Here is a 27180-nt window from a genome sequence, read left to right as displayed (position 1 = left end):
CCAGAAGATACAATTCATTTATTTGATAGATATTCTGAGTATTTAAGTATGAGGACTTATATGGGGTATTGGGATACAGCAGTAAAAGATACCTCTTGCTTCAGTGAGCTAATCGAGATCAACAAGGAAGAAGAAATTAAATAACAAAAAGACAGCATAATTGAGATATACATGGGTACTGTAAGAGCATAGACATAAGGGACCAAACCCAGACCTAGATGAGGAGAGGTGTCAGAGAAAGCCGATGGTCAGCTTAAGGGCCCCAGCCTTACCTGTTCTTCAACTTCCACCATTCCTCCAAACCTTGTGCATTTTTTTTTATTTACTCTCTCTCTCAAATAAATAAATAAATAAATAAATAAATAAATAAATAAATCTTTTTAAAAAATGTTCCCCTGTATTAGAAACCCTCTGGTAGGAAGCTTCCTCTTGCAGAGGCTATAAACTCCCTTCCCCTCCTTGCGCCACCCACTCCCATTGCCAAGAACACTGAACAGGAAGAGGCCTTTACTCAGGGATGCTGCCAAGATAGAGACACTGTGTAAAGAAAGAAGGGCAGTGCTTGAACAGAAGACCATATTCTCTGAAGGTGCCTCTGCCCCCCACACCAAACATAAGGCCACCGAGAAGACCCTCACCTGAAAACTAGGCCAGCCTTCCCAAGAGAGAGCAGGTGAGTCTGTTTGTCTTCACTGTACAATTGTTGACAGATTTTCCAATGCCAAAAGACACCTGTCTTGTCTGTCAGAGTCCTGGCATAGTCTTTTGGAGACTGAGACTTCTGACAATTGAAGTCAGTATGGCCAATACCACAGAGAAGTTCCTAGAGAACAAGGTCATTTCAAAGCTAAGTGTTCTCAAAGTCCAGGAGAGGATTTACTCCATTAGACAGAGTTTAGGAGGCCATAGTTAGAGAGGGCTAAAATCTAGAGCTAAGATATGGGTGAAGGAGAGGTACCATGCCAAGTTCAAAGGCTCCCAATCAGTACAAGATCCTTTGTGTCTTCTAGGCATGGGTTGGATCTCATTCTTAAAGCTAGCTGTCAATGGCACACCTGCCTTCCAAGCCCTCCAGGGGTGCTCTGAGAAAGGCATGTGTCCTGCTGAAAGAAGCCTTTCTTTTCTCCCAGATCCTAAAAGTGGACTGTGCTCTAATCCCCACAGGTCTCCTCAGCTCCTCCATCATGAACTGGCACATGATCATCTCTGTACTTACCATAGTGGTGCTTAAAATTGTTGGGATGACCTTATTTCTGCTTTATTGTGAGTATTTGAGCAACCTCTTATCCCAACCACATTCTCTCTTATTCTTTGACTTTCCTCTCAGAATGCAAAGTTGACTATAAAGGCTACATGCTTAAGTCTTTCCACCTTAGGGCAACAACCCAGTGTAGGGGCAACTGACGATACTCTTCTCACTCCCCGATACACACCATGGGCCAGGTTCCTCGGTCTTCCTTGGAGATACAGAACTGGCCAGCATCTGATGGTTAGAACACCACACGAAGGTTTTGCCACTGCAGTGTTAGCTGGGCAATCTGAGGTGAAATACTCATCAGCTTGTTACTGTTCCTCAAACTTGAAAATCAGTGCCAGTTCAACCCAATGATAAGGCTGAAGAGCAGCATGATGAGGTAATGGGATTTTACTGGGAGAGAAATTTCCCTCTATGTCCACAGAAACTTTCATCCAGATGCTTAGAAGAGGCCTCATAGGAAAGGGTTTTTCCATAGCTGCAAGAATCTTTTCCAGCCCCAGGAACCAGTGGGGAACATAAATGAGGAAGGAAATGTGAGTAAAAGACAGCAGTTAGGTAAGAGGCATCTTCCCTTTGACCCAAACTGAAGACACAATGAGTGCCATATAAAAGAGCAGGAACGAAATATGAATATGAATATAAGTAAACACATTTGCAAAAAAATCCCATCTATGCATACTTTGGTGACCTGAGTCAGAGAGCTCCAGATCTCACAGCAAGAGTCATGGTGCCCCAGCAGCACCAGCGGGGCGGGGGGGAGGGGGAGGTAGTTTATTATATTCATCCTACCGCCACCTTTGGGGCTGAGCCAACAGTTGATTCTCTTTGTAGTCCCACAGATTTTTGGCGGAAGTGAAGACAGCCTCCTTCCCACTGAGATCTATGGAAGAGGTAATGTACATGATAATGATCTCCTCTGACCCTCTCAGTTCATGTGTGCAGACTTCTTACAGACCTTTCTCAAGGCTTCCTTTCTCAAGAAATTCATTTGCAGGGAGGGTCCATAAAGATATGCTATAAGAGGAATAAGTTCTGGGACCTGACGTACCGCATGGTGACTATAGTTAATACTCTATTATACACTACTTGAAAGATGCTAAGAGAGTAGATCTTAAATGTTCTCATTCCAAAAAAAAAAAAAAAAAAAAAGAGGTAATTATGTGAGGTGATGGAGATTAGAACTAACCTTACTGTGGTTAATAATTTTGCAACATATACATGAATCAAATCATCACCTCGTATGCCTGAAACTTACACAATGTTTTAAGCCAATTATATCTCAATAAAGTGGGAAAAATAAATGCAGTACACTCAGAGATTTAAAAAAAGAAAAAAGATCTTCTAATTAATTCCCTTGTTTTTATAGATAGGAAACCCAGACTAAGCTGATCAAAATTTTTGATCCTTGATTTTTCTTCTGGGTATGAGGATGATTGGTATATAATCACTGTAATGTCATAGGAAAGGACTTTATAAACTCTGACATGTTGTACATCTAAAGGAATTGTTATACAAGAAAAAAAATCCCCAAAACCAAACCAGAACAAAACAAAAAACCCCAACCTGTGTCCCACAGTAAAACTCAAAGATTGCATTCAGCACTTTTTTGTGTTCCAAGCGCTCTGCTGACCAACAATAGAAGAATAAGAACAGGAGCTATCCGTCAGCCATCTCCTATGAAGCACAAGGCCCCATGCCAGAAGTCAAGGGGCATAAAGTGATGATTGAGACGTGGCTCTCCTGATTAAACCTTCCTCCTCTTAAAGCTTATCCAAGGACCTCCCTCTCACTTCATCTTAAAACATTTATTGCTACATACATCTTGAAGAGAGAGATAATTTCTTGTTCAACTTTGTTATCAACTGAGGCTCCCAGTACAGTGAGCTATATGGAAGCAATTCATGAAATATTTATTTATGGAGTTCTGTTTAGTTATAATCCCCACATGGCTTCTCCTAAAAATCAGGTTATTTTATATTACAAAGAACCTTTGAACTGGGAACTGAAATAAAGAGTGAATACTAACTGGTATGTTTCATTCCTGTCATTGGAAGTAGCTGATGTGGTGTCTGGGTAAACTAAAGTGGTCTTCAGCCACACAGGACAAATAACTGGGCACCAAAGAAGGGGTTTCACTAGCTTCCAAAGCCACTGCAGGGTCCACTTGGCCAGACAGTGCTCCTAGGAAAAATGAGGCTTCTTAGAGGCCTATCAACTCCTTTATTTATATTTAAAGAAACAAATGGACTCTTCTCTGTCCATAGGAAATTTCTAGATGTTCACCTCCCTCTGTGTCTGCCAATATCCCAGGTCCTTTGCTTCTGTTTCAGTGTCACCGACTTTTGGGAGCAGTGATGTCAGTTCAGTTCCCACAGAGAGTTCTAGAACAGGTAAATTGCATGATCATACTCTCCTCTCCATCCCAGGTCTTTATGTGCTGAATTCTTAGGCACTTTACCCATTGCCTCCTTTCTCATGGAACTTTCTTGCCCAAAGGGGCCATAAAGACCTTCTAATTCATCCCCTTCACTCTGTCCACAGGAAAACTCAGACTAGACTGCACGGGATTTCTTTGGGATTAAAAATGATTTACATTGATATGACTGCTATAAAGAAACTCAAGCCTCACTATGGTTTGACTCAGTTCCACGGTTCACACTTCAAACTACTAATCCTATACTCTCTTCTCTTGGATTTATTTAGCTTGCTCCAGGACGTGGTATTTTCTTCAAAGAAGATGCTTTTGGTTGTCCCCTTTTGAACTGTCTTGGAACAAAAGCAGGGACTTTTGCAAAAGAGAAGCATCCACTTTGGCCATTGTCGACACACCAGAAAAACTGGTGAGAGCACTGGGATGATGCAGTAAAGCAGCCCACCCTACAGCAGGTGTAGATGGTGGGGCAACTTGATTAGTGGACAGGGGCAGGGTGGAGGTGAAGAATGGGGAGGTGGCTGGCTGAGAGTCCCAGCTCCTTGCTCTGAATCTGAAGGTGAGAGACTCTTAGTAGCAGTGGGGTATATTCCTCAGATCATCCTGAGTGAGGGAAATCCACACTTTTGGTGTCTCCCATGAGGCTTAGTGGTGCACTGGTATCCTGAGGATGGGCCAGGATATTTAAAGTGCAGGGAATAACCCCAAATGTGTTTAAGAGTTGCTTAAAACTTATAGAATACTTCATATACATGAGCTCTTAATGTATCATGCAAGTAAGCCTCATAAATAAGGAAGATGCAAATTAACAAAATTAGCCATATGAACACCAAAGAATCAGGTCATAGAATTGGGATTGCAGTGTATAATTATGATAATAAAGATGGTTAACACAATGCAAAATCCTTTATTTTACTATTTCTTTTTATCCTCCTAACGATTCTGAGGAGGTTTTATTATCCATATCTTATATATGAGGAAGCTAGGGCACAAAATAATAATTTGACCTTAGAAGGTCATATACCTTTTAAGTGACAGGGTGGAATTGAATTGAGATCTTACTAGCTCTAAAACCCACACTCTAATCAATTTTAGATCATAAGTTATTTAAGTTTATAGTTGCCTCTCCTTCAAATCCTAAGCATATGCTGAGTGCTAGGCATGTGGGAGATACTGTACGCCAGCTTCTCTGCCCTCCATCTTTCACTCCTACTCTATAAAGTCCTCCTGTGGTTGAGGAGAATTCATAAAAGGGCCCTTTCTGAATTTTGGTAACAGGTGTCCAACAAAGAGCAAGGGTCAGGATGCTACAGATCCTCTGAGGCTGAGTACACAGATGGAAAGGGGAAATGCCTTACAGTAGAAAGCCAGGAGTAAAATGGCAGGAGGGTTGGGATGGAGAAAAGAAGAGAGGAATAAGAGGTTTGAGAGAGGAAGTTTACAGCCTCTTCCTCTACTCAACCCTCAAGTTCTGGTGCATCTCAAGTGTCTTTGTTGGCATTCTCCATTAAAAGCTCATCACACCAATGGTTTGCTAGTGATCTCAAGTCGGTATCCCCAGTGAGTCTTCTCTGGACCAAACAGAATATCAAAATCTACTTTGATGTTTCAAAAGCACCAAAAATTCACCATGTTCAAAATTGAGCCAAATTATATTTGCCTCAACTGGTTTCTCCTTTTATATTCCAAGTATTGGTGAGCAGTCATTCCACCCAAGATTGAATGCGATGGTTTTCTGAGACTTTACCTCTTCTCTTCTCCCCTAAATTAGCTGCTAACCAAGTCTTTTCCTCTCTCCCCACAGCAAATTTTTCATATCTCACCTAGATTTCTTCCAAATTCTTCTAACTCATCTCTTTGCCCCTGATTTTGCCCCTTCTTACCTATCCTCCATAGAATCCACACAATAACATCTCTAAAACTCTAAACTGTCTGTGCCATTTTCCAAATTAAAGTGGGTTAAAGTCTGGTTTCTCCAGCATTATACAGTCTAGCATCCGCCTTCTTGCCAGTCTTATCTCTCCACTCACCTCCCTTCTACCTCTGCACAACCACATTAAGCAGCTTGCAGTCCCTCAAAATGCCCCAGACTGCTCAGCAAACTACCTGTGATCCAAATCTCTCCACTCCAGAAAGTCCAGTCCTGACCCATGCCGTCCCCTTGTGTTTTCCTGACAAACAGCTATCTCTCAGAGTCCATCTCCAGGATCACTTCATCTACAGTCTTTCTAGAAAAACCCCAAATCCATGTAGAATTGATCACTTCTTCCTTTCTGCCTATGCTCTATCTAGTACATATTCCCTAGCATTCCACCTGGGACACCTCGTTGCCATGCTGGTTAACTCCTCTATCTTCTCTTATTAGACTTGTGGATTTTCACCATGTTGGAATCACTGACATTTTAAAATGGTGATAAAATCTATAGAAATCTCCAGAAATCTATAGAATCCCAGAAACAACATATTGGCATGATAGTTTGAATAAATTTCCAACAGCCTCAGGGATCCCCTTGGTAATCATACATGACTTCGTGCAAGAGTTAAGGGTTAAGAACCTGTACTTTAAACCATGGGTCAGCAAATTTTTCTTAAATGGTCATATAGTATATGTTTTATGTATGTTGGGTCATAAGGTCTCTATCACAACCACTTAATGCTGCCCTTGTGGCTCAAAATTAGCCATAGATGACATGTAAAAATGGGCCTGCATGTGTTTCCTTAAAACCTTATTTACAAAAACAGGCTAAAGTCTGGATTTTGTCCACTGGCTATAGTTTGCCAACCCTTGTTTTAGATCATAATTTCTTTAAGGAGACACTAATTTGCTTTCATATCCCCTGCCTTGGACCACAGCTCACCAGACATTCAAGAAATCTTTGTTAAACGAGACAATAATTTTAAAGAATAATGAAATGAGGTATTTGGGGGAAGGAGAATATTGGAAAAGGAGGAATAAAGGCAACAACTCTGGGTATGGAGGGAATATCCAAGTGAATTTGGATACCTATTGATTATAGGAGGTATGTGAAAAGTACAGGGAAGAGCCCAAGGACTCCCAGACTTCTAGTTGGAATGATTTGTGATTCATGAGTTTAATAAAGAAACTATGATAACATGGATTTGTGTCAATTTAGCAAATACTCAAAAAACACTGATTATTTCTCAACACACTTTTAAAACTCCCTAACTGTATTCCCTTGCTAACTATTGAAGAAGTTCACTTGATCCAACCTCATTTGGAATGTAAAATTTCTGGCAATGAAATACTTCTATGCAGAGAGGCATTCCAAATAAAAAAAGAAGTATTTCAAATTGCCCTCTTTTAGATCATACAGTATCCTTCCTCTTCATTTTTCAAGTGTGATCCCTGAGAATTTGTTGGGAATGTAAACTCTTGGTCCCCTACACCCGACCTACTGAACCAGAAGCCCAGCAAGCAGTGTTTTAACAAGACCTCCAGGTGATCCTGGCGCTCCGTATCTACTGAAAACAACTCTAGGGGTTATGTGAGTGGCAGCTATAGCCAGATCCAGAGTCTCTTACCAGACTTTCTTGTTCCCAGAATCAGATATAATTAGGGCCTGTTGGCAAAGGGAGACTGCAGAAAAAAAAAAAAAAGAAAAAAAAAAACACCTTTTTTGTTGAACTGTTTATTTTTGGTTAACTTCTAGAAATTTCTCCAGGACAAAACTGGTGCTGAGAAGTATTTTATTGGCTTATACCAGCAAGAAAAGAACAGATGGCATTGGATAGACAACTCCGTGTTCAATGGCAAGTATGTGAATATCTCACATTTTTTCTGAGAATCTTAGTCGCCTAAAGAAACCTGACCTGAGATTCAGTGGGTTTGTCCTGGAATAACACAAAGGCTGAGACTTAGTTTTTTGTTTTATTCCTCTCCTTACTTCCACCCATCTATTTCGAGAGACACATTTTTTTGTAAACTTTTATAAAGAAAAATATCAAACATTTGTAAGTAGAAGGGTATTTATTCATACAATGAGTTATTTTGTTTAAATCAAAATCCAAACAAATCCATCTACATTCCATTTGTTTGATGTATCTCATAAGTCTCATTTAACCCACAGACCATACTTTATTACTAAGTTCTTATAAATTCCCCAGATGGGTCTTCTTTATATAAATAAAGGTTATTTTTTAAAGTTCTTATTAGCAAACGTCTGTGCCATAAAACTATGAGCTTTAACTCCCAAGAGATATCTTCTATGTGTCATTCCATGGACATGAGCATTGGTGGAGAACATGACATTCCTGGTGTATGTATCAAGATGTTGTCAGACAGAATGTAAGTCAGTTCCCCAATCTATAACTGGGGCTTCTCACAGAAAGAGGAAATTAAGATTCATTCAATGTCTACTAAATGCTAGTCACTTGCTACGCACTTACTCATGTCATTTCCTAAAGTATTCACAAAGAAGCTGTAGAAAATGCTTTTATTAATCTCCATTTAACAGTTGAATTGAGGATGAGAGGCTTAAAAATGTACTGATTATCACCAAGCTGGGAAATGGAAGAGCCACATTTTAATTCCACATGCACTCGACTACAAAAGTAATGATCTTTCCATGAAACCCGACTCTTTCCAGTCAGATTGAATGACAGAAAAAGAGGTAGAAAGTCAGTACACTTTCTTCTAAAGCCAGCTGGTTCCTCTTTCCTCCTCCTCCTGGCCCTCCTGCTGTGAATGTAGTGCATACAGTATTAAAACATTATTTCTAAAAAAAATAAATAAAATAAATAAATAAAAAAATAAAACATTATTTCTGAGAGCAAAAGACAGATGTGGTATTTCTAACCAAGTACAAGAGTGAGTTAGTCCAAGACTGTGAGTCCACAAACACTCACAGGAGAGCTCACAGGAAAGGGTGAGTGTGGAGCTGGATTTGGGGACGAGGATCAGTAAAAAGCAGGACTGAAATGATGGGCCTTCACCACACTTTCTCTCCCATTTAGCATTACCAATCAGCATCAGAACTTCAACTGTGTGACCATTGGCCTAACAAATACATATGATGCTGCACCTTGTGATGTCAACTTCCGCTGGATCTGTGAGAAGGAGGCCAAATGATTGCAGTTCTCTGTGGCCTCTGACAAGAACGACAAATACACTTATGGAGAAAGCAAAAGAATATAATTAGGATTGGTCCAGGACACACAGAGCATCAAATTAGTGTGTCAGTCTCCACAGGTCACTAACAGAGCTCCCTAACTCATCCTTGGGGCTAGTGCTCCAGCCCCTCCACAAATAGACTCACATACACACAATAGAGGCAAACTCCCCATTCTAGGCCAGCAAATCCCCTGAGACTCCACTTCCTGTGAGCGTCACACCTGTGACTTTTTTTAGATATGTACCAGGCATCTGTCAATGACTCCTTTCTCCATCTATCTACTAGGAGAGGTCCTTGCCCATGTAGGGAAATGATCTTCTGCTCTGGGGGATTAGGTGCTAGCTCAGGAGACAGGGTCATTTTATGGAGACAACTCAGTTAATACAATGGCAAGGTCTGTTTCCACAGAACTGAGTATTTCTGACTGATCAACAGGGTTTAGGCTGTTGCCAGGGTTCGTTTTATCCTCAGAACATATGCCTCTACTACTGGGGAGAAACTGCAGACTCAATAGGTGAAAACATTATTTAGAATAGCAGGGATAGAAGAGAGATAAACTCAGCTCCCTGACCTCATCTCTGTTCCTAAGAGATCCTTGTTCACATGCTCCCGACCTACACTCCAAGTGGGATAGCAGAGTCCTCCTCAGGCTGAATTGAGGCCAGCCCTGGAGCCAAGCTTAGAGCAGAGATAGCATTGTTCACAGGAATGGAGAGGGGTCCAGCCAGGACAGGAATCTTCCAGGAAATCCCTTTGAAAATAACCAGACAGGGAAGCCTGGGTTGCTCAGTGGCTGGGCGTCTGCCTTTGGCTCAGGGCATGATTCCAGGGTCCTGGGATCGAGTCCCACATCAGGCTCCCCACAGGGAACCTGCTTCTCCCTCTGCCTATGTCTCTGCCTCTCTCTGTGTGTGTCTCTCATGAATAAATAAAATCCTTAAGAAAAAGAAAGAAAGAAGAAAGAAAGAAAGAAAGAAAGAAAGAAAGAAAGAAAGAAAGAAACCAGACAGCCAAGATGACCAAGCAAATTGATCAATATTTTTCTTTTTTTTTTATCAATATTTTTCTACAAAGCCCTGAATTGACACTCAAGCTTAAACATTCCTGGTCTTGACCTGAATCTCCATTTTAGTAGGTTTTTATTACCTGACCATGCTTTTTTAAGCGTATTTTAAGAATTTATAGGAGTCTCCTGTCCCCCAGTGATCACAAGATACTCCTACCTGCAGTTTAGAGAGACCCTGCTACCAGGTATAGCCTCATGACCCAAAGATGTTATAGCCTTGTACTGATTGGCATCACACCAACCCAGAACTGGTCCAGTTGACCAAGGAGTAAAACAGAAGAGGACTGCTCAAGGAAACATAGGGTGTAGGCAAGAAGTAGACATACAGTAGCGAGAGTAGAGAGGGAACACCAAGGACAAGTGGCAATCATATGCAAGAGGAAGCAGAGTTCATTTGGCCATACTGGAAGAAAGGCAAGAAAAAAGCAAAAAAGTCTTGGGGGCATCCTGGCAATTCTCTGCACTTGCAACAAAACATCAACTTCATACTCTCTTCAGTAAATGGAAAGTAAAAGTGACATGCCTCTGTGTTTGGAGTAACAAGAATTAAACCATAAGAGAAGACTGTAGTAAAACTAATAGAAATTATAGTCACCTAAGTAAACTGTTCACCATTTGTGTCTAATGACAACATACCACAATGACTGTGTATATCATCAGATGTGTGTCAAAGAAAATTAATGTTTAATTTTTAGTTACAATACTAGGTTCTGTTTCTATATTCCTAGGTCTCATAATTTTTGTCCAATTGGCGTGGCTAATGAGGTAATATATTAAGTGTTAGAAGTTGTTTGAAGGAAGTTACCAGAAATAATTTGTTTGGGGTGGAGCAGATGTGGTGTTAGCAAAGAATAAATGCTGCAGTTGAGGAGTGGCGAGAGGCTGAGACTATGGTTGATAAAAAAATAAACAGAATTATACACCAAGTGTAAGCCCCAGAATCCAGACAACAGAAAGAAAACCCCAACTGTTCTATTTTGAGAAGGGAGAATTGTGGTTGCCATACTTCTTGTTTTGTGACAGAATAAATTTCAGACTTCCAAAGTCAGGAAATGTAGACATGTAGTAATTTCCCTAGTAGACAGCCCAAATTTTCCCCAAGATGAGGACATACTTCTATGAAAGTTCTAAAAGAGGCCCAGTGGGCTGAGGTGGGGGTAAGTAGCATATAGGGAATATGGACCCTTCGGTTTTAAATTCATTACTGGGGAGTACAGGTGTTGTTGGATCCTGAAGAGCATAGATAAATGTGACCTTATTGGGCAGCAGTGGTATTTTTTTTTTTTTAGTGCAATGGAAATTTAGTAAACCATGGATTAGAATGTTCGGCTTTGCTTCCAATATGTGATATAAATCTGTACAGATTTCTTACTCTTTCTGTTCCTTAATTTCATTACTTATAAAATGAGGCAGTAACCCCTCCTCACAAAATTCTTGTGTATATTAAGTAAAATTCCCACTATGTCCCTCAGTAGCCATGAACAATAGGGGAAGCACTTTGTGGAAGATTTGAAGTTGAGATCTTTATCCAAGAAGGAGCTCTTCAATAGCTAAAAGCTGAATGTAGGAAAGCCACTTAATTTCTCAGAATTTCTGTTTACTCATTTACAATATAGGAATAAAAATATGCCCAAGTCAGGAAAAGGTGCTTCAAAAACTCTGTGACTGTCAAAACCATACCTCCCATGGCTCTGGCTTACATTACCCATCTTGTCTGTGAGCTGTTGGGCCCATGACCAAAGTCATTAACCCCTGTCCACAGATGTTGACACACCAGTACTGATTCACAACTAAAAACATCAGGTAGAGGTAACCTTTGCCTATTTGCCCTCCTGTTGCCAATCCCCACCCTCAAAAGCCATATCCTCTGGTGACATTTGCATTCTGAATAGTCCTGCTTCACTTCCTGAGTCTCCCTTAGCAGGGGCTCAGTAATAATGCACTAAATGTCTGACCCTCCACTTTTACCATAGCCTCTCATAAAGACTATGACTCCGGCAGGGGGCACCCATGATTCCCTCAGGTATCTTTACTACTGGCCAGTGAGTCTGCAGTAGCAGAGGTATTTGAGTATCTCTCAAGCTATCATCTTGCTCAACTTTCAGGTACAAAGATTGAAATCAAAATCCTTCATAAGACCTTCCCATGATTGGCACATGCATGGTATTCTTTTGTGTATTTGTTTTGTTATAGTTGTACATGTCTGTGTGTGTATACATATATAGATACCCATATATAACTATATATAATACATATGTAATAACACTCATGAAACTACTGAACATGAAAACTAGAATCTTTTTCATTGAGAGAGAGGGAAAGCAGGCGAGTCGGGGGTGGGGGGAAGGACTGAGGGAGAGGGAGAGGGCGAGAATCTTAAGCAGGCTCCATACTCAGGGGTATCCCAATGCAGGGCTCAATCTCACAGCCCTGAGACCACAACCCTGAGATCAAAACTAAGAATCAAAACCTGAATCAAAACTAAGAATCAGACACTTAGCTGACTGAGACACCCAGGTATCTCTGAAAACTAGAATCTTTACAACAGCTTATATTTACTTCTGTGGTCTTCTCTGATTCCACCCTTCTATCTCTCCACAACATAGGCAACCACCATTACGATTCCTGTGTTCATCATTCAGTTTTTTAAAAAGTCATTTTCATCTCATTTTATGTATTCTTTCTGGCTTTATAAAAAGGCATTGTGATGTAAGTAATCATTTAGAGCTTGTTTTTTTAAAGATATTTTTCTATTTATTTATTTCAGAAAGAGAGAGGAAGCACATGAGTTGGGGATAGGCAGGGGTGGGGGCAGGAGGAGAGGGAGAGGGACAAGCAGACTCCTCACTGAGTGCAGAGCCTGAGTTGGGCTCATCTCATGACCTGAACCACCAAAATCAAGAGTCAGATGCTTAAACAACTGAGCTATCCAGGTGCTCCAAGAACTTGTTTTCTTTCTTTTTTTTTTCATTTAATGTTAAATGATTCATTCATATTGTTGAGTCATTAATCTTGACTACTATATAATATTCAATTGTGTGACTATAAAAACCATGACTGTTCTAGTTGGTGTGCAATCAGATTTCTGACAGGTTTTTGCAAATGTAAACCGTGCTACAATGAACATTCTTTTGGTGTTCATACACAAGAGTTTCTCTTGAGTTTATCCTGAAAAGAAAAATGTTGAGGTATAGGGTATATAAGTTTTGACTTTTTTTAGGTAATGCAGAATAGTTTCCAAAGAAATTACATCAATTTTCAGTCCCATCACAAATATATAATAGAAATATATGAGGTTGATATTTATTGACATATGGCCTTAATTTTTCCCCTAATTATTAATGTATTAATTAGAGTAGTGCTAGATGTTCTAGAAAACTACAAATTTTCAGTGGCTAATCAAAATAAAGTTTTATTTTTTATTAATGTACAGTCATGTATTATGCCTACTGGTGGTGCAGGCTCTGCTCCACAGGTTCATTTGGGGCCCTATGTTGACGGAATGTTTTATTCCTTCAACATATAGCCTCAAGGATGTAAATGAAAGAGAGAGAGGATTATGCATGAAGTCTTTGGGACTAGATGTGGAAGTTGTGTTCATCACTTTTACTGACATACCATTGACTAGAACTCGCTCACATGGCCACTCCTAGCTGCAGGAAAGAGTAGAAATTTTATTTTACCTACGTGTACAAAAAGAAAAGGAAATGTTTGGTGATTACCTAGCAGTCTCTATCCCAACTAATGTAGCTGAATATTTCTTTATAGGTTTATTGACTGTATATATTGGCTCTTCTATAAAATGTGCATTTGTAATATGTGCCTATTTTTTCTACTGACTTGTTGGTACTTTTAAAAGGATTTTTAGAAGTTCTTTATACTATACTTTGTTTGTTATGTTAATTGAAAATTTCTTCTCCCAGTTTGTAATTTGCCATTTTGCCACCTCTAAGACGTCTTTTAATTAATACAAGTTCCTAGTTTTAATAAAGTTAAGTGTATCTATATTTTCGTTTATATTAACTCTTTTTGTATAATGTTTAAAAGCCCTTTTTCTATGCCAAAACCTTAAAGATATTCACCAAAATTTTCTTCAAAAAGGTTTACAGTTTAAGTGTTGATATTTGAGTTTGATCCATCCTGAATTGATTTTAGTATATGATATGATATAGTTTCAATTTACTTTTTGCCATATGAATAACTTTTTTCCAGCTCCATGTATTGTTCTTCCTTTCCTCGTTTTTATCATACCAATGATCTATATTATGTGGGTCTATCTTGGGACACTATTTCATTCTGTTCATTAATTCATCTATTCTTTAGATTCATACTGTCTTAACTACTACAGCTTCAAAATAAACCTTGATATCTGGTAGGGTAAATTCCACTCTCTGCTTCTTCATTTTTATAAAATATTAAAAATTCCGAATATTCTTAGCCACTTACACTTCCCAATAATATTCAGAATCAGTTTACCAATTCCCATGAAAATCGTGTTGGAATCTTGATTTTTATAGTATTGAATGTATAGATAAATTTGGGGATAATTTACATGCTTATGATGTTGAATCTTTCCATCCTTGAACTTGACATATATTTTAATTTACTTAGGTCTTCTTTAATGTCTATTACAAAATTTAGTAGATATATATATATATATATGTATATGCTTTATACATATATACATATATATATATTTTCTTTCATATGCACAATGTTTAACTACTTATAATCAATGAAATCAATACTTCAGGATAATGTAACATGATTTATCTTATGATTTTCAGTAAACCAAGCCTGCCACCAGTTGCTTCTCCGAATATGTAAGTCACTTACTATAGGATAATTCACTCTGACCCTTACCCTTTTAGCTACCATCTTGCCTGGAGCTTTGCTTCTCTGTTCCAAAGCCCTGAAGGTAGAGACAGATGATGTTCAATATCCCTCTTCTTACTCTTGTATGTTGGTTTCTGATTAATACTGCATCATTTACCTACTAAACTAGTCTTGCATTACCATGATACCGCCAAAAGGATGTCGAGTGTACTAGTTAAAAACATACATTTTTATTTAGACACCTTTGGTAGAATCTTTGTTCTATTAATTTACTATTTGAGAAGCCTTGGAGAAGCTACCTAATCTCTCAAAAACTTAGTGCCAAGCACTATTTTTAGGTGCTGAAGATACAGGAGAATATAAAACAAAGTACCTACCCTCAAGAAACATACATTCTAGTGGGATGATGCCAACAATAAATAAGTTAATTAGTATATATATATATATATATATATATATATATATATATATATTAGATGGTAATAAATACTATTAAGAAAAATGAAGAATGGGAATCCCTGGGTGGCTCAGTGGTTTGGCGTCTGCCTTTGGCCCGTGGTCGAATCCTGGAGTCCCGGGATCGAGTTTCGCATCAGGCTCCTTGCATGGAGCCTGCTTCTCCCTCTGCCTATGTCTCTGCCTCTTTCTCTCTCTTTCTCTCTCTCTCTCTCTCTCTCTGTGTGTTCTTTCATGAATAAAAAAATAAAATCTTTGAAAAAAAGAAAAATGAAGAATGATAGGTGGACAGGACTCTCAGAGTGAAGGTGGAAGTTTGTTATTTTTCAGTTAGTGTTTAGAGGAAGCTTCCTTGAGGTGACTTCGAAGAAGTAATTTCTGGGAAGTGAGACACTGCTTCCTGAAAATAACTTGGGTAATTCCAACTGGTGGAAAGAGCATACAAGGTCCTGGAACAAAACTGTATTTAGTGTGTTTAAGAAATACCAAGAAGGTTAGTATATTTGTAACAGAATGAATGAGAAAGAGAGCTGTAGGTGATGGGAACCAGAATTAGCTAACAGTAGAAGTATAGAAGATGATGGTGATTTAGATATTAAAATCTCCAAAAATTTAGTTTAAATGGCAGTTTGCAGATAACTGCAACTAGCAGGAAAAAAAAGTGGCTGGTAGAGCAACAGCTTCAAACTTAAATAATACCTAAAGCAAGGAGTGGGGGGGAATGCATAATGGTTATGAGCAGATAATAACAAGCAAAAGGACACCTCGACCACATCCAGGCTCAGAGGAATGAAAAAAAGTCATGACATCAGAGGAGCCATGGGCGTCCTTAGGGGATGTATATTTCAAATAAAGCATGACGATCAGTAAAACACTCAGAAGTTAGGGGTATAAAAGACTTGGACTATGTTCCCTGAGTTCAAGAGTGCTAGAGAAAGTGTTTCATAAGAACTTCTCTTCTGAGGTCATCACAATGTCAATCAAAGTCATCAAATAACCTCCAAATAGCTAATCCCATGGTCAAATCTTAGGTGTCACCTTACTTAACATCTCAGGGCCCTGTGACATACTTTATCAACCCCTTAAAAAACATCATCCAATGGGCTTTCAAGATACCCTCTCCTGGTTTGCCTCTAGTCAAGTGGCCACTACTTCCTAGTCTCCTTTGCTGATTCCTATCTATTCACTGTCTCTAATCATGAAAACCCAGGGTTTAGTCATTTACATTATTTTTTTTCTTTTTATCTATATTCCTCCCTTGGTCACTCAACTATTCTCATAGACTTAAATACCACTTACACTCACTTGACTCACATTTCTATATGCAGCTTAAACTGCCCTGAACTCCAGGGCTTTAGATTTAACTGCTTCCTCAACATATTCTCTTAGATATTTAATAGTAGACATCGGGATCCCCAGGTGGTGCAGCGGTTTGGCGCCTGCCTTTGGCCCGGGGCGTGATCCTGGAGACCCTGGATCGAATCCCATGTCGGGCTCCCTGCATGGAGCCTGCTTCTCCCTCTGCCTGTGTCTCTGCCTCTCTCTCTCTCTGTGTGTGACTATCATAAATAAATAAATAAATAAAAATTATTAATAGTAGACATCTTAAACTCAGTTTGTTCATAGATGGGCTCCTGATATTCTCCCCAAACAGGATGATTCCATAGTGCTACTTAAGTTAACAGAATTTTATCCTTCCAGTTAACTATTTCCAAAAAATATATAATCATTAATCCATCCTTTTTTTCCATATCACATCCAAACAAATCCTACTGTCTCTAGATAGACATGGACTAAATAGATAGATGATAGGTAGAAAGGGAGAAAAAAATGTACAGTTGAGCAATTCGGGAGTTGGGCTACTGACCTCTAACATAGTCAAAAATCCACATATAACTTTGGACTCCCCCAAGACTTAACTACTAATAGCCAGTTATTGACCAGAAGCCTTACCAATAACATGAATAATTGATTAAGACATATTTTGTAAGTTATGTGTATTATATACTGTACTCTCACAATAAAGTACAGTAGAGAGAAGAAAATGTTTTTAAGGAAATCATAATTTACATTAAAATTAGGTAAAACAGAAAAAAATCATAAGGAAGAAAGAATACTTTTACAGTACTATATGTATATTTATTGAAAAAAATCCTTGTATAAGTGGACCCATGTAGTTCAAACCCATGTTGTTCAAGGGTCAACAAATAGACCACTGCACTCCTTCACTGCTATCATTTTGATTCAAGTGATGACCATCTCTAGACTACATTATTGTAGTGGTTTTTGTGGTAAATTAGACTATTCAAAATATTCACTCTTCACCTATCAAAGCAAAAGTTTCCCCAGACAAAGTTAAACAGGCAAGAGACTTTATTTGAGGTTATTGTAGTGGGTGGGTAGGGGTCAGAACACAGCCTGAACCCAACTCCACTGAAACAAAGAATGGGAGAGTTTCTTTTTTTTTTTTAATTTATTTATTTATGATAGTCACAGAGAGAGAGAGAGAGAGAGAGAGAGAGAGAGGCAGAGACATAGGCAGAGGGAGAACCATGCACCGGGAGCCCGACGTGGGATTCGATCCCGGGTCTCCAGGATCGCGCCCTGGGCCAAAGGCAGGCGCTAAACCGCTGCGCCACCCAGGGATCCCGAATGGGAGAGTTTTTAAGTGCTGAGATGAGCTATTAGAAAAATCACTGAAGTACCTTAGTGGGGAGATGCTGATCCACAGGGTGAGCACACTGCGCTGCTCCTGAGTCTGAAAAAGGTCCAGAAAAAGAATTTGCAATGATAAGTGTTCTAAAGTAAATCATCTAAGAAAAGGGAGGTCAAGGGTCTGGAGTCAGGAAGAAGCCTGCCTAAAGTTCAGACAGGAAAGAGAAACATTAAGGCTGTCTTGGTCAACACTTTCCTACCTCCATTTCCACAAGTGGCGTACTTCTCCACGCGCTGATTCTGGATTCTTCCACATAACTGACTTTGACCAACAGAATGAGAATGAACCTTCAGTGTGCTAGTTCTGTACCCAGGCTTTAGGAGGGCTTGGTGTTCCCATCTGTGTCTTCTTGTGTTCTGCCACTGTCATAGCAAGAAGGGCTCAGGTAAGTCAGCTCATGCCAGGAAGAAGGGGAGAGATGCCCTAATTGAGACATCAGTATGGCCCCAGCCCAGGTCAGCCGACTGCCTTCCAATCCTTGGGCTCATACATAAGCCCATCTGTGATTAACAGAGCTTCCATTGAGCCTAGCCTGGAGAAGCTGAGACCCTAATGCATAAAAATAAAAGTTGATTGTTGTTTGCTGCTGCAGTAACATGGCTCACTACTTCAGTCTCTCAAGCTTTCCCTGACAATCCTACTTAAAATTTCAGGACTCCCTCAACAGATGGTCCTATATGCTCATAGCTCACTTTTCTTCACAGAACTTTTTTCATCATCTAACATACTATTTTTAACAACTTTATTGAGACATAATTTGCATACCAAAAATTCACCCATTTAAGTCAGTGGTTTTTGGTATATTCACAGGTATCTGCAACCATAACCTCAAAAAGAAAGCCTGCACCCTTTAGCTATCCCCAACCTATCCCTGCATCCCTTACCCCAGCCCTAAGCAACCACTAGTCTATTGTCTGTCTCTATATATTTCCCTATTCTAGACTTTCATATGAATAGAATCATATAATATGTAACCTTTTGTCACTGGCTTCTTTCACTTAGCATAATGTTTGCAAGGTTCATCCCTGCAGTAGTACATATCACAATTCCTTAGTATGACTGAATAATGCTCCACTGTTTGTTTATTCATTCATTAGCTAATGGGCATGTAGGTTGTCACTATCTTTTGGCTTTTATGTTACTATAAACACTCATGAACAAGTTTTTTGTGTGGATGAATGTTTTTATTTCTCTTGGGTATAGACCTAGGAGTAAAGTTGTTGGATCATAAGATAACTCTGTTTAATTGTTTCAGGAACTGAAAGTTTTTCCAAAGTGGCCATACCATGACACCTTCCCACCGTTGGTTTATCTGGGATCCAACTAACACCGGTTATTTTCCAACCTTTTGATGCTAGCTATCCTACCGTGTGTGAAGTGTTATCTCAGGGTGGTACTAATTTATATTTCTCTGATCATTAATGATGTGAAACATCCTTTCGTGTGCTTATTCATCATTTGTATATCTTCCCTAGAGAAATATCTATTCATATTATTTACCCACTTTCAAATCGGGTTGCTTGTTTTTTGTTATTGAGTTATAAGTGTTCTTTATATATTCTGGATTCAAGTCCACTATCAGATAAATGATTTGCAAACATTTTCTCCCATTCTCTAGGTTGTCTTTTCAGTCTGCTGATAGTGTCCTTTGATGCACAAAAGATTTTAATTTGTATGAGGTCCAATTTCTCTAATTTTACTATGTTGCCTGTGCTTTTGGTATCATATACATTAAGTCAGTGCCAAATTCAATGTCAGGAAATTTTTTCCCATGTTTTCTTCTAAGAGTTTTATAATTTTAGCTCTTACATCTTTGATCTATTTTGAGTTAATTTTTTATATGTGGTGTGAGGTAAATGTTCAAATTCATTCTTTTGCATGTAGATATCCAGTTTCCCAAGGTGATGGGTTTTTAAGCACTTAGGATTGAAAACAATGTTCTGTGAGATTTTTTCCCATCTTTAAACTACTTACAAGTATGTATCTAGGTTATAGAAGAAACAGACTATAACAATCAAAGAAAACTGCAAATATAATGTTACCTTTTTTCAGATATATACAATTTTATAGTTCTGGATTGAAGTTAGGCATTCCTACTGACAGCAGGTTTGGCCTTTTTACTGAGTTAGGTGAATGAAATCTGGCCATGATTTACCATACTCTTCCCCACTATCTCAAGACCAGCCAAGTCCCAATTAGAGACTGCCCCATTTACCTAAACTGTAATAAAGGAGCAGAGGAGAAACTGACCCATAGTAGACAAATAATGAGAACAAAAACAAACTTTGTTGTTGTGGGATACAAGGATTTTGAAATTATATGTTACTATAACATAACCTAGACTATCCTGAATGACACAAGAACAAATAACAAGTAGTTCAGATAAAGATATACAATTAGCACTTCATGATTTAGCAATGTAGACTATCTAGCATAGTGGTTAAGAGAATAAACTGGAGCCAGACCACCTGTGTACTCAGGTGGATCCTGGACCTTTGCATATAAACAATGTGACCCTGGATGAGTCACTTACTGTCTCTGTGCCAGAGTTGCCTGGGTAATAATAGTAAATTGCTTGATCTTTAGAACTACTTACCTTAGAAGATATATAAACTGTGTTTCATGTCGCTCAGAGGGGAAAAGGAGAAAAATTATCTACTGGTTTCTACTTTCATTGATCAAATTACATCCAATTGGGAGTAACTCCCCAGAACCTCTGGGTTTTCCATGTACAGACTTGGATGCAAGTAGGTCCCACTTTAGCTAAATCAACAGGAAATCCCTAGGGCTAGATGTGAAAGGTGCTCTTGACATGCAGAATATGAAATATTGGTTGTTAATATTATTATTATTGTTTGCATTACACATATAAACCAAGGATTTCTTTTTTAAAAGAAGATTTTATTTATTTATTTGAGAGAGAGAGAGATAGCAAGAGAGAGTAAGAGTGGGGAGGAAAGGGAGAAGCAGGCTCTCTCACTGAGATGAAAGCAGATGCTTAACCAACTGAGCCACTCAAGAATCCCTAAACCAGGGATTTCTATAATTGATTTTGGGAAGTAGAGAGAAGCATCTAGCATAGGAAGAAGCTTTTGCTTGGAAAGTTAGGGATAAGGGAATTTAGGCACTGGGCCTCACCAGTGTTTATCCCCAGTGCTATACTGCTTTCGAGTATGGAGCCCTAGATGGATAGGTCTCTCTAACTCTTAGTACCTAGTACACAGGTAAGTAAGTATTGTGTGCCAGAGCAAGATTTTTTAGAATGAAACAGCCTCTCCTCTTTGCTGAGATGATATTTCTTCCCTATCAGACATACTAATCGAGGCCCTAAGTTCAAGAAAGTGTATAGTCACTTCTATACAGGTCTCCATCACCTGATATTTTCTTGCATTCATAGCTTCTATATAATGCTCCAGAAATATTTCCCAAAATATTTAAATTTAACAGAAGGCTCCACTTACCAAATGCCTTCCAATTAGAGAAAGGTATTCATATAAATAAGCAGGTATCTCTGAATAAGAGAAAAAATAAATGCATAAACAAATAAAAAGGTGAGAGGTTAAATTACTACATCCCTTAAAACAGATAAATGAAATGCAATTATTTTTATAGCCAATACCTATACATGGCTACAAAAATAATAAAGAGAATATTAAAAGGCAAAGGGTGAAAAATCTTGTTCTTTCTCCATTTTATCTGCTCATTCCCACCACCACAATCCCACCGGTAACCACCTCTTAATTTCTTACAATATTGTCCACAACCGAATATAAATATACACTATTTTACCCTCTTTTTTTATTGTCTCATTCCATTTGTGTTTTATTTTTTTTTATAAATTTATTTTTTATTGGTGTTCAATTTGCCAACATAGATGGGATGAGCACTGGGTGTTATTTTTACCCCTTTTTTACGCAAAACTAAATTCTAAGTTCAATGCGCTCTGCTTTTCTCACTTAACAACACAGCTTGGGGATCATTTCTGATCATTACAGAAAGGGCTTTTTTATTCTTTTTATAGCTGCTTATTATTTCATTGTATGAATGAAACAATTTATTTAATCAGTCACCAGTGATAGCCCATTTGGTCATCAGTATTTGATTATTGCAAAAATGCTAGTGGATAAAACTGTGCTTATAACATAGGAAATGGATTCACCGATTAGGACCAAAGTCAGGCTGACTAGGGGAAGAGTGAGAGAAGTTGGCAGTGCTGGGAAAGAGGCACAAGGGCTGCCTGGTGGGAAACTGGATGACAGAACAGTAAGCTTGGGTCTGTGGGGGGGGTATAGGAGGGGGAAAGGCAATGGGAACCCAGAAATGCGGGATTGAGCCACAGGAAGAGAGCTACAAAGAGGAATCAGGAAGGAAAGTGAGCAGGAGAGGATCAAGAACTAAAGGGGGCAGGAAGCAGGGGCCAGGTAACATGGATCTGAAAGGAGTGGAGAATGTGATAAGATGCTGCCTCTTCTTCTGCCCTCATTTCACTGCCCCTGCTCCCAGAGACCCAGCAGGGCCGGCCCTCCCTTGTCAGGTCAGTTCCATTGTCCCATGTCCTTTGTGGCAGCATGCACCATGATCTGGGTGCTGTCAGGTGAGACGATGCCACCTTACCTAGCTCTCCCTCCCACACGCTGAGGAAGTCCACCAATTAGAGATGTGTCTGTATTTAAAAACAACCACTCCTGGGAGGGTAAAGGTGTCCCTAATTGTGGAATGAGTTCATTTTCTAAATTCTGACAGCCAAGAAAATATGCTGATAAGTACTAAGGCAATAGAACTTTGGGACAGAAAACCAAGGGCAGAGGAAGTCCTTCTCCCACAATAGCATCAACATAAGCTGAAGCTGGTTGGAAATGTAGACTATCAAGACTTAGTTCACACAACTGAATTAGAATGTATGTTCCAAAAAAGACCACCAGTTGATTGAAATACACAGTAAAGTTTGAGAGGCACTACCTTAGGTCTGCATTTCTGTCATTGATATAGGAAATCTCATATTTATCAAATTGAAAGAATAAAGTCTCCTTGTCTTGGTAAAAGACGGAGAGAGAGAATATGTTTGATCCAGGGAAGAAACATGGAGCTTGCCCAGTCAGAGGACCTAAAGCACAGAACAATTTAGATGGGAAGAATGGGAAGACGATTCAGTGACCTAGAATCCAGTAGTCATCCCATTCTGCAGTTGGAGAATATTTTTCTTAGCCTTTCCTGTTCAGAGACTTAAATAGTACACAAATAATTTTACATTTAATTTTTAAAAGTTTTATTATGAAATGATCATAACTAGGAAACAGTATGTAGATCTGCATCTGTAAATATATATATATGAGATATATATATGAATATATAGAGAGAGAGAAAGAGAGAGAGAGAGAGATCTTAAAAATAAAGTGAATTTTTGGGTAACAAGAAACTATATTAAAAACCATGGCCATAACTTAAAAGGCATTTGTTGCACCCATATTACTAGATGATGATTGTGATGCAGCTCAAAGATGAGTAAGTACTTTCCAGAGTATCCTGAAATCCATAATAATTAAGAAAAAAGATTAGTTATTGAATAGTTGACAGCATCTTTTCATTCCATCCCATAGGGCTTCTATGACTTTGTCATTTCGAAGGGTGAAGATGAAAGGGTTGAGGAAAGGAGTAACCACTGAAACCATCAAGGAAACCACTCTATTGTAATCTGCCGCTTGTGTTTGCTTGGGTTTCACATAGAGGAACAAGCAACTGCCATAGCCGATCACAACACAAGTGAAGTGGGACGCACACGTAGAAAAGGCTTTCCTTCGCCCAGAGGCTGAGGGAATCTTGAGGATGGTGGAGATGATGTAGGTGTAGGAGATGATTGTAGGGATCAGAGAACCAAAAAGAACAAAGACAGCCATTAGGAATAGAATAAACTCTATGAAAAGAGTATTGTTGCAAGATAGTTTGAGCAATTGCCCTCGGTCACAGAAGAAATTGTTCACCACATTGGATTTGCAGAACGTAAGCTGAAATGTGGCATACACTGGCCAGATTTGAAATAGGAAACCAAACACCCATGACACAATGACCACCCAGATACAGGTGCGGCTGTTCATAATGATATTGTACCTCAAAGGGTTACAGACAGCCACGTAACGGTCCACAGCCATTGCTCCCAGTAATGCAAACTCGGTGGTCCCCAGAGAAAGGTACAGGAAGAGCTGGGTGACACATGCAGCCAAAGATATCATCTGCATCCCAGGGAGCAGCAACCCCCAAAGCATCACAGGCACAATAACAGATGTAACCAAGATCTCCAAGGCAGAGAGGTGACCAAGGAAGAAATACATGGGGGACTGCAGACGTTTATCAGCACACACAATCAAGATGATGACCATGTTTCCCATTAATGTCACTGAGTAGAAGAAGAAGAAGGTAGCAAAGAGAAGATGGTGTAGTTCCTTGGAGCCAGGGAAGCCAAGGAGATAAAATTCAGTGGCACTAGACTGATTCCCCAACATTTAGTTCTGAGCTCTTGTTCCGTGGGAAATCTAAAGAGCAAAGGAGAGAAAACAGGCTTCTGATCTCAAAAAGATTAAAGACATTTCCAATTTGAGAAAAATATCCTACTGCTAGAATCCACAACATAATGCTCCTATTATCGATACAAGATTGGTGTTAAATGTTTTATGAAGAACATGTATCATATATGAAGGTAAATGTAAATGCCCAAGAACATGAGCAATAGCCACCAATACCACACTCAGGGCATGAAAATCCACCCACCCCTGTCTCTACCCTTTTCTCTCAACTCACCGGCCATCCTCCCTCCAAATTTACTCTGACCTGCCACCTCGTCCTCTTTCCTGACCGCAGTGTGCTTGTTTATACCATTAACCCTGCCATCTCAAATGCCCTAAAGTGTCTTCTCTGCCTCTTATATTTGGTATGTGCTGCAAAATCCTGCTACATTTCAAGAGATATAAGCATAGCTAATACAAATCTTAGCCAATGACAGCCAGACATGATGACTTCTTTGTAACCTCTAAACATAGCCTTTATTTGCATTATATTCATGTTAAGTTCTGCCTCAATTATATTGTTGTTCTTGTTGTTAGCAAGTTGGACCTATCTAGGATATTGTCATAAGCTAAGAGTATTTTAAGACAAAACACTGAGTCTTTCCCTGACTCCTGGAGAGCTGGATCCCTGAAGGTGATTATCCACTACTTCCTCCTTATCCTCATGGTGAAAGCCATCCTATATTACTCATTTCTCCAAGCAGAAATATGTCTCTCCAAGCAGAAAGACCCTCTACAGCTCCCCATTAGTAACCTATAAATAAAAAATTTGATTCCTCTGGACAGTAATTGACAACATGGAGGGGGGGGGTACCAGAATAAATTCCTACCTGTCATACAGTTTCCAACCTGGATCAGAAGACAAGAAAACACCTGTGATAGAGAAGCAAAATCCTCCATAGCCCCTAGGTCTCATATCTCTGGTTCCAAAAGGGAGACAAGACCTCCAAACGGGCAGCCTATCTCCAACCAAACTGCCATGGGGTCAGTCCCATAGAGCATCTTCGAAAATTCAAAAGAGCACGTCTGCTTATCTATGACTCTCTTTTTTCTCCAGGGCCAAAGGGTAATGAAAAAGTTAGAATACACTCCTAGAGATCATGGTGAATTCCTCAGGGGGTCTGGAATCCCTCATTCACCACATCCAGTCTTTGCCCAAAGATGTCCATTCCACAGGCCCTTTTGGCTCACCCCTCCAAAAAGTACATGCACGATTTCACTCTCTAACCTCTTTAAGACATATTTTTTCTTTTTATTGGCTCTCATCAATAGCTCAAATCATATGCTATGTTTACTTGTTTCTTAATTTATCCCCAAAATCCCACATCACAATGAAGTACCTTGAAGCAAGTTGCTTATATTACTTATATTGCCACTTGTGACAAGAACAGAGTCAGACAAAGTGTGTATACTCTAGAGATATTTTTAAATGAATATATCAATTAATAGATCAAGGAAGAAATCAATGAAGAAACAAGGAGTTTCCAACTTGGATATGTATCCCTCCATTCACTCTCCTCCTAAGCACTGCCCACTCAGCCTGCAGTCTCACTTCCCGGAGATCCCTGACATGATGGCAAGCAGATATCAGGAAGACATGAAGACAGACGATAGAGCAGGGACTTAGGTGATGGCAGAGAGTGTACACATCACCAGCACTGGACCCCATCAACCTGCCTTTTGCTATGGAGGAAGCTCTGAGGGAGAGCCATGTACTCTGCAGCTCCCTTAATCCACTCTTCAAGCTCTAGGACTCTTGTTCTATAATGCAGCCAAGCCCCGCCCCTCCCATGATGATGCCCTTCTACTCTCTCCTTCACTGAATGGGATACCTGGCAGACACCCACCTCCAGAGAAGAGGATTGGACTGGAAAGGTCTATTGTTCTTCAGGTATCAACCCAGGCTACCCTTGGCTAGTAAAGAGACATGCTAGGGAGGCAGGGGCAGCTCCTGCTGTCTCCACTCATGGCAAAGACACCATCCACACACTGGAGCTTAGAAATAGTCCACAAGTATTGCTGAGAGGAATCTGCCTATCTCCCCCTCCTTCGTTCGCTCTGCCTCCTTCTTTCTCTACCTGACCTGTCTCCAAGGACAGTTATACACTGAGGAATAATTTGCACACTTTCAGAGACACACTAGGGATACACTTAAGGAAAAGCTGGAGAACCTTTTACTCTTCTCTCTTGAGGATAATCACATTTTAGATCCTGGAAAAGTTCTGTGTGTTGAGCAAACTTAAAAACTCCTAGTCAGGAATTTCTCAGAGTCCAGACTGCCTTCTTCTCAGCACAACCACCAAGCTGTGAACAGTCAGCCCCCTGATCTGCTCTGTGCTTTGCCCTGACTCCATGTAGCCCTACAGAGCCTAAGCTACCCCCAGGATGATGACTCCACTCATGGCTCCAAGACATACCTCAAAAGCCTAGAGCTCATTACATCTACTTCTTCATCTTCCCAAGGTTTCACGAAGCACGTTCTTCCCAGAGGATCTCTGCACAGTCTCCACCACATATCCTCTGTCCACAGTGCTGGGGGCCTGTTGAGAGGGAGAGACAAGACCTATCCCCTACTCCAAATTCACATCCCGCTATTGCCACAGCCCATACCAGGCCCTCCAACATGCATCTAATTGTGGCTGTTCAGCCATACATTTCTCTTCTAGACCTTCAAATGCTCTCAGCTCACCTCCCTGTGCCACTAAATTGAGGGGTGAAAGTGAAGAAA

General features: G+C 39.7%; 2 protein-coding genes across 6 annotated transcripts; one reads left to right on the top strand and one right to left on the bottom strand.

Moving 5' to 3' along the window:
- Nucleotides 1-452: 452 nt before the first annotated feature.
- On the top strand, nucleotides 453-27180 carry CLEC5A (C-type lectin domain containing 5A). 5 transcript variants are annotated; one of them, XM_077850198.1, is made up of 8 exons: nucleotides 454-673; nucleotides 1165-1263; nucleotides 2090-2149; nucleotides 3589-3648; nucleotides 3962-4098; nucleotides 7361-7464; nucleotides 14675-14710; nucleotides 26916-27177. In XM_077850198.1, the coding sequence occupies exons 2-8, from the start codon at nucleotides 1185-1187 to the stop codon at nucleotides 27160-27162; spliced, it is 723 nt and encodes a 240-aa protein (XP_077706324.1). In that variant the 5' UTR covers nucleotides 454-673; nucleotides 1165-1184; the 3' UTR covers nucleotides 27163-27177. The 5 variants fall into 5 exon arrangements, with proteins under 5 accessions (XP_077706325.1, XP_077706324.1, XP_077706328.1 ...); XM_077850202.1 differs by lacking the exon at nucleotides 26916-27177 and adding an exon at nucleotides 19151-19383 and having other exon boundaries at nucleotides 456-673; XM_077850199.1 differs by lacking the exon at nucleotides 3589-3648 and having other exon boundaries at nucleotides 453-673; nucleotides 26916-27180.
- LOC144284981 (olfactory receptor 9A4) lies at nucleotides 23334-24618 on the bottom strand. The gene has a single exon (XM_077850197.1). The coding sequence runs from the start codon at nucleotides 24390-24392 to the stop codon at nucleotides 23448-23450; it is 945 nt and encodes a 314-aa protein (XP_077706323.1). The 5' UTR covers nucleotides 24393-24618; the 3' UTR covers nucleotides 23334-23447.

This window comes from Canis aureus, chromosome 15 (assembly GCF_053574225.1).
Source record: "Canis aureus isolate CA01 chromosome 15, VMU_Caureus_v.1.0, whole genome shotgun sequence".
In the NCBI taxonomy this organism is placed as follows: domain Eukaryota; kingdom Metazoa; phylum Chordata; class Mammalia; order Carnivora; family Canidae; genus Canis; species Canis aureus.
The sequence above is the reverse complement of the archived record's forward strand: the minus strand, read 5'-3'. Positions and strand labels throughout refer to the sequence as shown.

Bases quoted from the DNA above. Each gene is read 5' to 3' on its own strand.
- CLEC5A (XM_077850198.1), top strand. From the start codon at position 1,185: ATGAACTGGCACATGATCATCTCTGTACTTACCATAGTGGTGCTTAAA. The intron at 1,264-2,089 runs GTGAGTATTTGA...TTCTCTTTGTAG, and splicing joins GACCTTATTTCTGCTTTATT to TCCCACAGATTTTTGGCGGA. The intron at 3,649-3,961 runs GTAAATTGCATG...GGATTTATTTAG, and splicing joins CACAGAGAGTTCTAGAACAG to CTTGCTCCAGGACGTGGTAT.
- LOC144284981 (XM_077850197.1), bottom strand. From the start codon at position 24,392: ATGTTGGGGAATCAGTCTAGTGCCACTGAATTTTATCTCCTTGGCTTC.